Source organism: Adiantum capillus-veneris, chromosome 12 (genome assembly GCF_014529385.1).
Source record: "Adiantum capillus-veneris isolate H3 chromosome 12, ASM1452938v2, whole genome shotgun sequence".
Taxonomy (NCBI): Eukaryota; Viridiplantae; Streptophyta; class Polypodiopsida; order Polypodiales; family Pteridaceae; genus Adiantum; species Adiantum capillus-veneris.
This window is the reverse complement of record NC_140942.1, coordinates 349,858-366,040: the sequence shown is the minus strand read 5'-3', so window position 1 is coordinate 366,040 and position 16,183 is coordinate 349,858. Positions and strand designations below refer to the sequence as shown.

At 42.6% G+C, this 16,183-nt stretch overlaps 1 protein-coding gene across 3 annotated transcripts in view; it reads left to right on the top strand.

Annotated features, from left to right (window-relative positions):
• Positions 1-1,786: 1,786 nt before the first annotated feature.
• Positions 1,787-16,183, top strand: part of LOC147445193 (DNA binding / DNA-directed RNA polymerase) — a 31,946-nt gene continuing 17,549 nt past the window's right edge. For 2 of the 3 annotated variants that reach the window (XR_015189759.1, XM_086524745.1), the window contains exons 1-8: positions 1,791-1,994; positions 2,066-2,152; positions 2,328-2,421; positions 2,503-2,583; positions 2,668-2,780; positions 2,860-3,003; positions 3,082-3,168; positions 3,289-3,369. Coding sequence is in view for 2 of the 3 variants with exons in the window: in XM_086524745.1 (XP_086380871.1) it covers positions 1,926-1,994; positions 2,066-2,152; positions 2,328-2,421; positions 2,503-2,583; positions 2,668-2,780; positions 2,860-3,003; positions 3,082-3,168; positions 3,289-3,369 (756 nt within the window). In the remaining variant the exon portion in view is untranslated. Of the gene's footprint in view, positions 1,995-2,065; positions 2,153-2,327; positions 2,422-2,502; positions 2,584-2,667; positions 2,781-2,859; positions 3,004-3,081; positions 3,169-3,288; positions 3,370-16,183 lie in introns of all 3 variants that reach the window. The other variant, XM_086524746.1, reaches the window with a different exon arrangement.

Sequence of the window (16,183 nt, the reverse complement as noted above, 5' to 3'; positions counted from 1 at the left end):
GACAAGCACCTTAGCCAACTCAAGCACGACAAGCACCTTAAGCACATGCTTAGCTTGTCTAAGGTCTAAAATACCCTAAGGTCCTAGGTCTAAGGACTTTTAGCACTAACCTTTGGAGGTCTTTAATGAAGCTAACCCTAAGGTCTTTTAAGCTCCATTGTCTGGTCATTGCTCTTTGATAGACCCCGTTGCCTTCTCTCCCTTTGGGTCCCGTGCTGTGATAGACCTAAAAGCACATGTCTATATTCTAACTCTTGTTCCCGTTTATTTCCCCACATTAAATGATCACTTCAATATGAGAAAATCATTTGGGTTAGTTAGATATTAGATTTTATGACACACTCTGTACAGGATCGTTGCTAGTGCTAGACATAGACTTCTGTCGTGGCCTTGGTAAAATTTTCATTGAGAACATGATTGTTGTTGCTCTATAGCCTGCGAGGCCCCATAATAGGGAGACTAACACGGGGTGTTGCAATAGGGCAGGGCTACGACAACTCCTGGGCAGAGGGTGTGTTGGGCGAAGTTGGCAGACAGTGGTGGCTCCGAGGGGGGTGCACTACCATGGTGGTCCATGTCTTCGCCAATTGCTTTTCCATGTCGGCCCTTATTTTTGGCTCTACGAGAGTGGTTGTCCTGCTTTTCCTTGTTGGCCCTTATTTTTGGCTCTACGAGAGTGGTTGTCCCTTCCACCTCTTCTTGGGGAGGGAAAAGAGCACCAGCTATGTTGGTCTATGCTCGTTGCTGCTCCCATCGGGTGACAAACGGTGGGCCCAACCGATTGTGGAAAGGGCTTGGCCCCCTATTTAAGGCGTGCTTGACCTTGGGGATGTGACATGCAATTGGTTTTGCCCGTTTCCTCTCTTGCTTGGGCATCGTTGGTGGTCGACTTGGCTTCTATCCATTGAGGTGGAAAGTTCTAGTTCTGCAATATTCCCTTTTGATTTGTGTATTGAGCTTTATGAGCGCATCGGGTTTGCCCCGGTGGCAACGGAGCCATCATGATGGCAACTCGCAAGGCTTTTGTTGGTAGTCAACAAGTTGTTTGGTCGTGCCTGCACGGAGGACATGGTGGGTTGGGGTGACATACCATCCACCTTGGTGGTATCCCCCTTGCAGGTCTGTCTCTATGTATCTTCGGCATTATGTTGCTCTATTGTGTATGGGAAGGTTGTGGCTCCTTGTAAAAGCTTGGACTTGGTCTGTGTCATTAAATAGTTCGATGCTCATGGCAGTGTCTCTGCATGAGCTCTTTGTGTATTCTTTTTGGTATAATATGAAGGGAAATTGACCAAAATATCCCTCTAATTTGTGGAAACTCCCAAAATACCCCTCAAATTTCTAAAATGCCTTTCATTTTTTCCCAAATTCCCAAAATACTTGTGGTTGTGAGATTAAATATTTGTAGCTTTTCATAAGAAGACTCATTGTCTATCAACACAAAATGCAGAAGTTGAGTTGGTTATGTAGGCTTTGGAGAATTTCTTTTTCTATAGACATAATTGCCTGTTTTGTGAGGTAATTTGTGACAAATTACGTGTTAAGCAACAAAAAAATGGATCTCAGTTGTTTGTTAGAAAGGAAGAAAGCGTAGAAACCTTGGACAATCCAACCAAAATAGATAAAGGGTATTTTGGGAATTTTTGAAGTTTGAGGGGTATTTTGGGAATTTCCACAAATTAGAGGTGCGTTTTGGTAATGTTCCCTAATATTAATTGGCTCACTCTTGTGAGCATTACCAAAAAAAATAAAAACTACAAAAATTCACCCAGAACGCAAAAAATAAAGGCATACTTGTTCCCCGAGCTGTTCCTAACTTCGTACTCCTTCTGCAGCCTGCTCTCTCTCTCTCTCACTCTCTCTCTCTCTCTCTCTCTCTCTCACACACACACACACACACACACACACACACACAAACACAAACAATGGCAGCGAAAGCAGCTGTGGGAGTTGCTGTCAACCGCATCCTCGATTTGCTGGAGGCATCGCCGGATGTAAAGCTTCTCTTAACACTTAATCGTCCCGTCTTCAGTACTTTTTGACAGAAACAGTTTGCCTTGATCAGGGATTGCCGCAGGAAAGCCTGAACGACAGCTTGGGCTCCATTGACCAAGCAGTGGCAGCTCAGGCTCTCAATATGCTTCTTTCCAGGGTAAGTAGTAGTAACACGCCCGCCCCCCCCCCCCCCCCCCCCCCCCCCCCCCCCCCCCCCCCCCCTTTTCCAAAACACACACGCACGTGCACGAGAGAGAGAGAGAGAGAGAGAGAGAGAGAGAGAGAGAGAGAGAGAGAGAGAGAGAGAGAGAGAGTGTTGCATGCTGTTCAAGGGAAATTTCTCCTTGGTGGGCAGAGGCAAGTCCAAATTTTCAAGCAAGGGAGCACACTTATTTACAAGCGGCAAGCTAAAGATGAGGCTGGCAAGTGAGTGCCAAGTTTGCTATTTTGACAGGCTACTTTTTGTATTCATGGTTGTACAGATGGATTCACATGTTTAATAGATAGCCTGGCATTTTGGTAGATTCAAAGGATTGACTCCGGATGATATGTTGGTGTACCAAGTGATTCAACAAGCATCAAATATGGGTAATGATGTTATGTTCAATTTTCTTTTGGTGGAGTGGACATGTGGTGCCAAGAACTGTTCCTGGGGTTTATGGGGTCATGCAGGTATTTGGACAAAGGACATGAAACGCAACACTAATTTGCAGCAGCCACAGGTGGCCAAGGCTTTGAAGAACCTTGAAGCAAGAAACTTGATAAAAGCGGTCAAGTCTATTGCTGTAAGATTTCTTTCACTCCAACGTAATGATTTTTATTGTGTATCAGAATTGTTGTTCATGCAAATAGTCCTCCTTGTAGAACAAAAACAAGAAGGTATATATGCTGGCAGAACTGAAGCCTTCAAAGGAGCTAACTGGAGGGGCTTGGTATACTGATCAACAATTTGACTCTGAGTTTATCAACGTTATGAAGCAGCAATGCGTCCAATTTGTCTTGAAGCAAGTAGGTTTGTTGTCTTTCCGCAACTGCCTAAGATGATTTAATTCAATATGTTGCTCATTTATTACATGACTTCTTCAGGGCTTGGCAAGTGTGGAGAGTATAGCGGATGCTGTAAGGAAGTCTGGCATCACGAAAGAAGAGCTTCGAGTAAAAGATTACAAGCAGGTCATTTACTATTTCTTGGCTCATTCCTAGGTCAATCTGTAATTGATCCTTGGCAGACTTCTACCTAAACCCAACCTAGCAGCCTAAAATCTTATTTACGGATTTTCTCTTACATTATAGCTCATGGACATGCTGGTCTTGGATGGGGAAGTTGAGGAGACAGTGAGTACAGGTGTTGGACCATTTGCTGCTTTTCCTCCTGTAAGTACGGATTTAATGTTTTAAGAGGCTGTAAATTTAGCCTGTGAGGAGGTGCACGCATTTCTTTCTTGGGGTTTCTTAGGAACCCAAACAAATATGAAGTGCTTTCTTTTAGTATTGTAGGAGTGACAACCATTTCTTGAGTCTGTCACAAGTGGAAATTTTTGCATTGCGTTTTGTTTGCTATCATCTTGGATGTTTGGTTGTAAGGGCCCTTTCTTGTACCATCCACCATATTGTGCACCCCCTCTTACGCTGGGTGGGGTAGGGGTTTGATTATTCTACACTTCACGTCGCTGGCTATCCTCCTATATTTTGAGGGGTCTTTATACTGCCCGACCCATTCTTGAGGGTGCTTTTGAGCACACCATCACTATGTACTCGTATTATCGTGGATCCAGTACTGCATGTCTGTTACATCTCGTTCTGATTTTACAGGTAGCAGCAGAATATGTGGAGTATTGTCGGAGCCTCTTTTGGTGCAAGCTGATTTTTCCGTTTTTCAGCCCATATATGTCATAGATGGTGCCTTAACTAGCAAAACTACCACCTTTTCTTTGTTTGGTGACAAGCTTTGTGGTATCTCTTGTGGTGATACAATTAGGTTCGATTCTAAAGGAGTGGGATGACCACAAATGTTTAACAGTAGCAAACTAGCAAAAACATGATAGTCACTGAAGGGATTTGCTGTTGTAGTGCGATGAAGAAGGGCAACAGCAAGAGGCACCTGGCACGGGGAGAGCACTGGGCTTGAGATGCATAGTCACAAGGGACGCATCCCGAGTGGGGACGGGGGACGGGGCTCAAATGGATTTTTAGTGTAAAAAAGTGGGCGGGACGGCAAGTGGCGACAGAAAAGTGGGATGGGAAGCCCAAAAATGGGCGTCCTCTGTGATTATGTTGAGATGATCAAAATGAAGAAAGAAAACTGGCTCTAGCCTCTAGAAACAAGAAAGGAGCGCTGTTGGGTATCCATGTATATAGGTAGGTAGGTAGAGTACAAAAGATCTAAAGCGATGCATGAATCCTGTTGCAAATCACGGTGGCAATCGTGGGCAATATAGGGAATTGTTGACGTGGCAGTTTCCACACACAGAGAGAGAGAGAGAGAGAGAGAGAGAGAGAGAGAGAGAGAGAGAGAGAGAGAGAGAGAGAGAGAGAGAGAGAGAGAGAGAGAGAGAGAGAGAGAGAGAGAGAGAGAGAGAGAGAGAGATGAAATGAAATGAAATGAAATGATATATTAACGTCTTCAAAAGGCCAAAAGGACCTATGAGACCAAAAGTTTACAATAGTTGGTGAATCTGATAGAATGTCCGTGAAAGCTGAAAAAACAACTAAACATCTAACTTAAATGGGAGGGGGGGGGGAGGAGAGTAGCCTACGGTAGGGAAGAGAGGGATACATACAAGGGCCTCTCTGGCATGGACCACCTACCTAGAGAGAGAGAGAGAGAGAGAGAGAGAGAGAGAGAGAGAGAGAGAGAGAGAGAGAGAGAGAGAGAGAGAGAGAGAGAGGGCAGCAAAAGAAAGAGAATGAAAGAAAAGAATGTCCACACTTCATTAATATTTACACAATATTTCCCCAAAGTAAAATTTATGAGTAATCTTTCAGACATACATTCATGTGCAATGGTGGTAATGTGCACAAAAGGGATAAGCTAGCTATAGACACCTCGAGTGCGTCTGAAAATTCGTCATGTGGCTAGTATCATAGCCAATGCCTACGAAAGGATAGTGGATCATGCTTGGATGCTAATCGTACAACCAAGATCATCGTAATCATAATCGTCATTTGCTATAAATTCTTACAAATTTTATAAAATAAGTCAAAATTTATGGTTAATGTCATGGGACGGGCACCACGTGGCACGTGTGCCAACGGAAAGAACATATTGAACAACTTTAAGCACTTCAAATAACAACTAGAGATGCAGGACACAAGACGGGAGTGGTCGAGTTCCAACCCAAGAGAGCACAGGCCCCAAATGTTGGCGCCCCTTTCGATATTTCTTTATATTATTTGAACTCAATACAATTCCCATGGCTCTGCTTTACATCCCTCGCGGGTAGACTACCAGAGTGAGAGCCCATGGGTCATATTTAAAGGCCCTTGGCCTTTAAAAGCAATTTACATGAAAAGCATCAAACTCAAAAGCATCTGGGCCAAAAGCAGCTATCGCGTTTTGATGAAATCCGTACAGTTGCCACGTCAACACCTGTCAACGCAAAACGTGAAACCGTACAGCATGTTACAAGACATAGAAACATAAAGTTGTCGATGACCACTCCCTCCGGAGATAACCGTCCAGGTCCGGCGGGCCATGAGATGTTCAACGACTCCCTTATCACTCCTCCCGCCTAAAAAGGCACGGGCCATGAGATGTAGAGGCCTTTTACAACCTAACGCCCCTAGGACCGCAACCTGCGTCGTTTGGAGGTGTTGAGAGTAACCACTGCTGAGACTTCTTAATACTCTCCTCGTAAATAACCATCGAGGTCCGAGCCATGAGTAACAACAACAATACTCTCCCCGTAAATAACCACAAGGGTTCGGGCCATGAGTCAAAACATCACTTTTCAAACATTCAATACTCCCCCCGCAAATAACCGCAAGGGTCCGTTCCATGAGTAGGAGCAAGCATTCTCAAACATCATTTCTCACTACTCCACGTGGAGTAAAATCACCAATCATTGAAACGAGTAATAATATCAGCGTCAAACAATTCAAATTGGCACCAAGACGGGTTTAAAACAGATACCATCCATTACAAACAAATTCCAAATAGGATCACTGAACAAGTTCTCAAACATAACTCAAATTTAAAAGGCAATTTCGACATTAGTCGAAAAGACGATTGGCTTTTCATCGTGAAACCTGCACCAAGATTAGGATTCTTTCATAAGCTTGTAGTTGACTGCACCATGGTCCATAAGCACTTGAATAGTCGAAACAAGCTTTGATAGATAGTGTTCTTGTGGCAGTGATGGTAGCCCCAAGATATACCAATCACATTGGACCTCCAAGGTTATCAGCTCGAGAAGAGACACAAGTTGAGAGACGTAGAGAAATTTCAAGTTTTAATTTGCTAGGGTTTCTGTGACGAGCCTTTCAGGATACCTCACTCTGCCAGAAGTTGCAATCCGGAGGAAAATGTCTGAAGGCATGTAACTGTTGGCAAAAATTTTCTTGAAGCTTGCCAAGTCCTTGGAGTGTGCGGCTTGGTAATTATAAACATCCACCATTGCATGGCACTGCCTCTGAGAAAAACAGCTGCTTGAAAAACAATCCTTGATCGCCCTTGTAGTAAAACTGCCTTTTCTTCTTACGTAAATGGAGCTTTGGGTCATGTAGTTACTGCTGATTGTTCTATCCTTCCTTCGGATTCCTTGAAAGACCTTTTCTCAAGAGGTACTAAATATAGGCTCCCTTCCTCAAACGACTCTTGCCTTCTCAAAGCCATAGAAAAAGGAATTTCTAGTTTCGTAGTAAAGTTTGAGGAGTCTTTAGGAGTTGAAGGTATTTTTACCCATTGGAAGTCTGTAATCCTCAAGAAAGCTTCTTTGAAATTAGCATCTTGCTCTCGGAACGTTTCTTCAGGAAGGAACAACTTATCTTCTTCTGATCGTGATGCTCTTAGGAAATTTCATCGTGATTTTGTAATCTCTTATGTAGATAAGTGCTCTAATAACTTTGTTGTTACTAGCAAAAAGTTCTATTTAGAATGCTTGTTAAGTGAAGTAAATTCTCAGACTTATAGTGATTGTGATCTTTCAATACAAGAGGTTATCTTGAAACATCAAGACTTTTGTAAGTCTTTTGGTTTCAAGTGCCAGCCTAAATTACCTTTTTAATATACCGTTTGGAAGTTCCACAAGAACCCTATAAAGCCTAGATTTATAGCTGCTTCTTGTAACACCTCTTTGACCGAGGTTTCCAAATGGATTAGTTATTGTTTCAAAGCCATTTTACCTAGCGTAAATGAATTGTGGAATAATATTCTGGATTTTAAATGATTCAGTAGGTGTGATTCCTGTTTTAAAGTTTTTGAACTCTTCAAGAAGCCTTAAGGAGAAATCTTCTCCTTTATGTCTCCAAACTTTTGACTTTACAACGCTATACACGAAGCTAAATTTGGAGGACCTTAAATTTAGAGTCAAGTCTCTTATTTCAAAAGTTGTTGCGTACAAGCTTGAGAAGGATAGGTACAAGGCATTGCTAGTAGAAAAGTCAGCCTTGAACTTTGACTTCTTATGGTTGAAAAATAAGAATGTAGATGTAGACAAAGGAAGAAAGAGATTCACCAGGATTGTAGATGACATTGACATCATATCTTGTTTAGATTTTCTTTTGGACAATTTGTATATAATCATCGGCGACTCTACTCTCTTTTCAAGCAAACAATTGGTATCCCTATGGGCACCAATTGTGCTGTTTTTCTTGCTAATTTCTATCTTTTTACTTATGAGTTTGATTTTATGGAGCGTCTTGTCCTTGCTAACACTTGCCCAATATTTTTGCACAAGTTATGCAATGTAAGATGCTTTGTAGATGATCTTTTTGTCCCCGACGTTCCTTCTTTTCAAGATTTTATGTACTTGAATTCGAGTTCTGTAGGCGGAGAGATTTATCCCAAGGACCACAAATAGTGATTGTTGTGCATTTTTAGACCTTAAGATTTTTCAGACTCCCTTGGGATTAGAAGTAGATATCTATGATAAGCGCCTTGAACCAGAATATGCCAATCTAAAAATCATCCGCATGCCTCACATTTCTTCCAACATTTCTCTTTTAGCTAAGTACGGTGTCATTTGCTCTCAACTATTTAGATTTTCTCGTCTTTGTTCTAGTAAATCTACTTTTGTTGTTCAATCTTGCCATCTTATTTCTTTACTAGTTGAAAAAGGATACTCATTCAAAAGAATCATGAAAAAAGTTCGTTCATTTTTGCATCGTAGTAAGTTTATTTTTAGTGTTTCTTCCTTTGGAATGTTCAAGATAATCAGTAGTAAATTCAATAGAAGTGGGGAGCTAAAAAGCCCACTTATTGTTTGACTTAATAACACCTTATGTTGTTGTTTTGATCTTTAGCGCTTCTAGTATTTTCACTATAGCTTGACAATTGCTAGCCTTTATCATGGCTGAGTATGCCCATCACCTCCGGAGGGTGATAGAAACTCAGCTCGTTGGTTTTGTAGAGTACGTTCAAAGCATGAATGACCTCTATATAAACCTGCACCTACTCTTGGGCATTGACGACGTGAGTAGGGATGTCATAGATGTTGTCCAAGCTATGCATGATAAAGGTGATAATCTTATTCTTTCTGTTTGGACAAGCAGTGAAGTTGAGATCACATATTGTCAAGTTTGGTTCTTTGCTCTTCGTAGGTTTGTAGTAGTATCCATTTTTCGATTTCATATTTAGCTTACCTGAGGACTTAAGAATGTGTTCCGTTATAGGTTGTTGTGTGAAGTTTGATTTCTAGGATTAAGTTTTTAAGATGTCTTATTCTTTTTTTTTTGCTTAAAGTTGAGTACTTGTTTTAAGCCAAGTAAGTTGCGTCAACTTATTTTACGCATGTCTTTTCTGAAAACATTTTTAAGTTAATAATTTATCTAGTTTTGTTTCGAAGCAATCAAAGTGATTTAGTTAGTTAGTTTGTTTTTGTTTTTCTTTTCTTTTCGTGTGTCCCTTGCTTTTATAGTTTTATGAGTGCTTTATTCCCTCTTATAATTCGTGAGTTCAGACTATTCTGAACTTATGAAGGTATAATCCTTGATCCTTCTTTGCAGGCAGGTGATCTTTATGGCTTAGCCCTGTAAGACAGAGCGATGAAGACTGGAGCGGCGAGCTCACCCGATGCGCGATGAATTAAGGGTGGCAGTCGCTAATAAGTCCGGAGTCGGGACACGAAGATTCTTTGATAAATTTCAATGTGAAACTTGGAAGCGTCATCTTGCTCTGTCTGCTCTTTGGTAGGACTGGTGTGCTTTTAGAAAAGCACACGCCTGAAGCTCTGATACCACTATCACAGGTTGCGCACCACGTGTGCCAACGGAAAAGAACAGACTGAACAACTTTAAGCACTTTAAATAACAACTGAAGTGAAAGAGATGCACGACACAAGACGGGAGTGGCGGAGTTACACCCCAAGAGAGCATTGGCCTCTAACGTTGGTGCCCCTTTCGACATTTCTTTGTATTGCTTGAACTCGCTACAACTCCCATGACTCTGCTCTACATTCCCCGCGGATAGAGTGCAAGAGTGAGAGCCCATGGGTCATATTTAAAGGCCCTTGGCCTCTAAAAGCAATTTACATGGAAAGCACAATCAAACCCAAAAGTAGCTAGCGTGTTTTGCGGAAATCCGTACAACTGCCACGTCAACACCTGTCAGCACAAAACACGGAAATCCGTACAATTGCCACGTCAGCATGTCAATGCAAAATCCGGGCCTTCAGTACAATTGCTCCACGTCATCAGTTGATGGCTAGAGACTTTGTGTACGTGTGTGTTCGTGCTTTATTTTAATGTCTTTAGGTCGCTTGGCCCCCCATCAGATGGGGTTCCATAAGTTAGTGGGACTCTTTTGGTAAGACTTTGCAAGTTGGTAAAACTTCTTCGTTGCTTCTTTACTTAGGGTTTAGGCCCCTCGGTAGGGATTTGCAAGTTGGCTACGTTCTTCAGTGGCTTGACACGTCAACAATTTGTGACAGTTCATGTCTACAATCCAAAAATTATAGCATTCACTCATAAGCTGTTGTCGCTCCTTGATTTGCCGGTATACTCAAGTCCAACAATAACTTTTTGTTTCCGTGCTTCAGTTGGATCGTTCATTCTTTTGCGTCGAGCTTGGCATAGTACTTGTAAAACCAAAGCATGCCCAACAGAACATTACATCCTACTAACACCATGATCTAAAAATTAAATGGATATGCAAATTCTTCAACTTGAAGTGATCCAATCAATTGTAAGTCCTGTTTTCTATTTGTCCTTCAATCTGAGTCTCTTTTGCATACTCGTCAATGCCCAATCTTGTGAGATAAAATTTTTCATGGATCGTGAATCAGAGAAATTTTGATATGTAACTTTTCCTACATGGTTCCTTGGATGGATTTATGGTAGGGAACCCAACCGGAGGTCTTGGCTTCTTGTTTTTTAAGATATCAATTAGAAGTAGTCGTTTATTGCTGTGCCATCTCTTTGGAAGTCAACCGTTTCGCAAAAGTGTCAGATGATGTGCAAGTTTGTTGTTGTGAGGTATCCCGAGTGAGAGATCGCAAACTTTGGATTCTCTTTTGGGAGCTGAAACTGGTGCGTCGGGCGGTAGGCTTTGGCTTTCACCTGAAATTCTTTACTTTAGACACACACATAGAGAACTTGCAATGGTAACCTGCGACGGGGATTAACACTTAAAAGTTAAAACACACACGGCTCGGAAGCTAGAATGCTTCGAGCAGACGTCGACAACCTGTAGGCCCCAAAATTGGCGCCCCTTTCGGTATTTCTTTTAAGAGGGTAGCTTACAAGAACAGTCCTGGGAATTCTTACCTGTATCCAACTAGATATCACGTGTTCTGGCAAAATTTCGGCAGCATAACAGCCCCAAAACTTATCCGAAACCAATTCCCCTGCTGGAACTCACTTCCACCGACATAAACCCTCTGATTTCTGCCCAAACAGTAAATTCAGCATGCTGTATTTACTGTTTTTTTGCCTTGTTTTCAGCCCTAAACAGCCCTGAACTGTCCTCTAACAGTGGGGCACTGTTCCCAATGGTTCTGGCATTCGTATGGTTGAAAAACAGTCCAAATTCAGCGCAAAACCAACGCTGAAAACGCACTATATGGTGAGGTTATCACCCTCACCGGTGCCTGCGTTTGGAGCAACTGTTAGCTACTCCTGCTCTTGCTCGGAGAGGCTCTTGCCTCAGCAAAAACGCATATAACCACACAACTGTACATGAGTCAAATGAAGAGCCCTCTTGTGGGGCATCACATTACTGCACGTAGGGGAGAGAGAGAGCAGTGTGAGGTGTGCAGGACATGACTTCTTGCACCACACTGTACATGAGAGGGAAAGCTTGCAGTCAATAGCTCTTAATGTGTGACAGCTTGCAAATGAGGCCCCTCCCAGCTAGAAATCGAGCGCCAGGTTTTTTGCATGAGACAAATACACAGAAAGGTGCCACTTGGCACATTTACAAGCAGTTTCCCGCTTTGGGCTTTCGCTTAAAAATCTCCATTGACTTTGCAGTAGAGTTCTAAAATGTTCCTCATCATTTCGGAGGTAATGACGCGAACAGATTTCGTGGCTAAAAATAGCAGTTCCCTAAATTTTAGGTGATGCTTCCATTGGGCTCCCACTGGTCTTCTGACCATCTATTCCCATTGGGACCGCATCCAAAAATGCAATGTGGCCCAACTGTTGGGTACTTTCCCTTGGTGTCCCCTTTATTGAGTTCACTTCCTAGTATCCACCAACTTGCTAGGTGCGACGGGGGAACCTACATGATCTTGAATTGAGCCTAGACATCCTCTTACTATACGAATTCTAGTGCCAACCAACTTCCCGTCTACAGGTGAAACTACCGTTCACATTGGCCATACAATGCCCGACCATTGGCAACTTCAAAAAGAGGGTAAACAAAAATAATTAGAAAGAAACCAACAACTAAGGTTAGCAGTTGCCACGTCCTCGTGACATAGTTAACAATTGCCACGACCTCGTGACATACCCCCCTCTTGAAATCGCAAACGTCCTCTGTTGCATACAATAAATACATGCCATTGATGATCTTGTGTTGTTAGCACTCTTTTATTATCGCATGTATCCGCAAGAAAGGTCGTAACACAAAGATACAAATGACTTAATGAGACCTTCATACGTTTGTCATTTCCATCTATTACACTGAATTCATATGTACATTTGATGTGCTAGCTCTATCATTACCCCTCCTTTGCACACGTTGGGTTGGGGCATAGATAGGCTGTAAGCCAAAGGCTTCAAGGTAAAGCTGCAATACATTTGATGACTCTGACAGTTCATGCTCTTTCATCCACTTTGCATCCATAGGTGGATAGTTCTTGAACTTCACCAAATAGCGTCTTGCATCCTGTCCTTTAACTTTTTTGTCCTTCTGTGCCAAAACTTGCTCAGGTACGAGGATCTCATTAAGTTCCTCAACTTCGGGCCGATCCTCATGTGGCATATCTTCTGGCACATCACCCACGAAGGGTCTTAGAAGACTCACATGAAACGCATTATGAATCTTCCACGCATCAGGCAATTTTTGCTTGTAAGCCACATCGCTGATCTTGTTAAGCACTTGAAAAGGCCCAAAGTAATGCATGCTGAGCTTAGGAAACAGCCGTTCCTTGCCCTTCATCTTCTTTAACCTTGCCTTTTTGAACCTTAACAGAACCCAATCACCAAGTTATAACAACAATTCACGACGGTGACGATCAACAGCCTTTTTCTGTTTTGACTGAGTCTTTTCCAATGCAACCTTAATTTTCTTATACATTTCATCCATGTTCTCAACATATCGATCTGCCTCAAAGATCTTGTCCTTTGTATGCAAAATGGGAGGAACTTTTTTACTGCCTTCAACAATCTCAAAAAAAGCCTTGCCAGTCGACGAATGCACCGTATTATTGTACCCATACTCAAGCATAAGCAAATACTGTTCCCACTTGCCCTTATTATCCGACACATAGCATTTCAACAGATCCAAGACAGTAGAATTAGCCTCTTCTGATTGCCCATCCGTTTGTGGATGAAACGAAGAGGAGAACTTGAGCGTAGTGCCCATGTTCTCAAACAATCCTCTCCAGAACAAACTTGTCATGCGAGGATCACGATCACTGACAATTGATTGTGGCATACCATGGTACCTGAAGACATTGTACATGAATAAATGTGTCATCTGATAAGATTTTATCTTCTTTCTAATAGGGATAAAATGGACCTGCTTGTTGAACCTGCAAATAATGGTCCATATACCATCATTCCCTGTTGATGTTCTTGGAAGATCAAAGATAAAGTCCATAGCAATGGTTTCCCATGGCTTATCCGGAATCGGCAGTGGTTGTAACAACCCTGGTGCCTTTTGCCTGTCAAACTTGACCTTTTGGCAAATCATGCATGTTCGCACAAAGGCATCCACATCTCTCCTCAAGGTAGGCCAATAGAAGAATGTGTCTATCGCTTTAACTGTCGCATCAATACCACGATGCCCTGCATACGGTGGGACATGACTCTCTTCCATGACCTTATGTCGCAATGGCGTAGTGACACAAAGTCTGCCATGCATCATCATAAAATCATTTTTGAGGAGGTAGTGCTCATGATGTTGCCCCTCTTGCAACTGTTCAAAAATCCTTGCAAAATCTTCATCAGTAGCATATTGTTCCTTCATGTTATCCAGCTCATGACGATAAGAAATTGGCAGAGCTGAAATTTGTTGCTTCCTTGATAACGTATCAGCCACAACATTCTTCTTGCCTTCCACATGCATAATCTGGAAGTGGAACATAGAAAGAATGTTTGCCCATCGCATATTTTTTTCGGATAGCTTTGACTATGTCAAGAAGTATCGCAAGGTCTGATGGTCTGTTTGGACAACAAAATCAGCACCTAAAAGGTAGTGCTTCCAACTAGAAAGCGCATGAATCACGGCCAAGAGCTCTTTCTCATAGGCTTGCATAGTCTTCTCTGGCCCTTGCAAAATTCGGGTTTCATAAGCTACTACCCGTCTTCCTTGCATTAGCACCAGGGTGGTCTCGTACGGTCACGTACGTTTTGTCCACGTACGAAGACGTACGGTACTCATCGAACTAGAAAATTTTATGTCGTACGACATGGTTACGTACGTTCAAAAATAAAAACATGCAATTCTTAACCCTAGATTTTACACTTGGGACAATTAGACAATTGGTTATCATAGTGGGGATGTCGTGGTATTTAGTCAATACTATGCAGGATAGAGCTGATGGTTATATTGTCTTGTGGGTGACTACCATGGGTCTATACCTTGCACTTTCCTTTAAGGGTGAATGTGGGCTTATCCTGGATTCATAATTTCATCGAGCCATTGAGCAACCTCTCATGACTCATGAGAGAGCTTGAGAATGACTCGTGAGCTTGAGTCTTGAGTTGGAACATAATGAAGAAGAACAGAAAGAGGGCATCCATATATAGATTTAGAGTGTATATACTTGCCCTTGAACAAGAGAGAGTTAGATGAGAGAGAGAGAGAGAGAGAGAGAGAGAGAGAGAGAGAGAGAGAGAGAGAGAGAGAGAGAGAGAGAGAGAGAGAGAGAGGAGCCTAATGGAATCCAAGGTGAAGGACCAAAGCAATGAGAGAGAGGGAGAGGGAGAGGAAGAGAGAGGAGTCCAATGGAATCCAAAGCAATGTGTGTGTGTGTGAGAGAGAGAGAGGAGGCTCAGGGCATGTGGGAGGGGGGGGGGGGGGGGGGGGGAATCCTAGGCTAGGTGGGACGGATCCTATGCCAAAAGGTAACCCAAAAACCTCCCAAAAAAAAGCACAGTCAACGGACTAAAAAACCGATCAAACGTACTAAAAAACCACCGGACGCAACGGACGCCTTGACCGGACGGGACGCCACTGTACGCCTCGTTCCGTCCGACGGACGAGAACAACCCTGATTAGCACTGCTCCGATGCTATTGCCACACGCGTCACACTGGACCACAAATGACTTCCCGAGATCTGGCAAAACAATTACTGGATCTGAAGTCAACTTTTCCTTTAAGAGACTAAAAGCTGAAATCTCTTTTTGGGTCCATCTGAAAGTGACCTCTTTCTTTTGCAAAACGTGAAGAGGTGATGCTATCTCTGCAAAATTCCTGATAAACCTTTTATGGTAGGAACACAATCCCAAAAAGCTTCTGACATCGTGCACAGTCTTCAAGTCTGGCCATGTCTTAATAGCTTCGACCTTGGTGGGATCCATTTTGACACCATCCTTTGAGACTATGTGGCCAAGAAAGTGGATCTCTTCCAAGAAGAATTCACTTTTCTTAGGATTGACAAGTAGCCTGGGATTGCACAACTCTTCGAACACAATGGTCAAGTGACGCCTATGCTCCTCTTCATTCTTCGAATAGACTATCATGCCATCGAAGAATGCCCCAACAAACTGTTGATGCGAGTGGAAAATCCGGTCCATCATTCTGTTGAACATGGCAGGAGCATTTGTTAGACCAAACGGCATCACTAGAAACTTATAAAGACCAAATGTCGTTCTAAACGCAGTCTTGTGCAGATCCTCTAACCTTATACGGATCTGATGGTACCCACTCTTAAGGTCTATCCTGTTGAAAATTGCAACACCCTCTAAACGATCGAGAATATCATCAATCCTAGGAATAGGAAACCTATTCCTGGTGGTATCCTTATTCAACGCACGGTAATCCATACACATGCGCCATGTGCCATCCTTTTTCTGTACTAGAAGCACTGGGGAGCAAAAGGGTGAAGAACTAGGCTGAATCAGCCCCTTCTTTAATAACTCCTCAACCTGGCCCATAATCTCTTTCTGCTGCGCCGCACTAACCCTGTAGGGAGGTCTATTTGGTGGGCTACACCTTGGCGCCAAATCTATCGGTTGGTCCTCAGGTCTCTCTGGCGGCAATTGCGACGGTAATGAATTAGAAAAATAATTACTAAACTCTCGCAAAAATGCTGACCTTTGTTTATCTAACACGGATAAATTTGACTGACATTTATCTAAGACATCACGTGCAAAAATCAAGTACACAAAAAGATGATTCTTTATTACAGAAGTGATAGC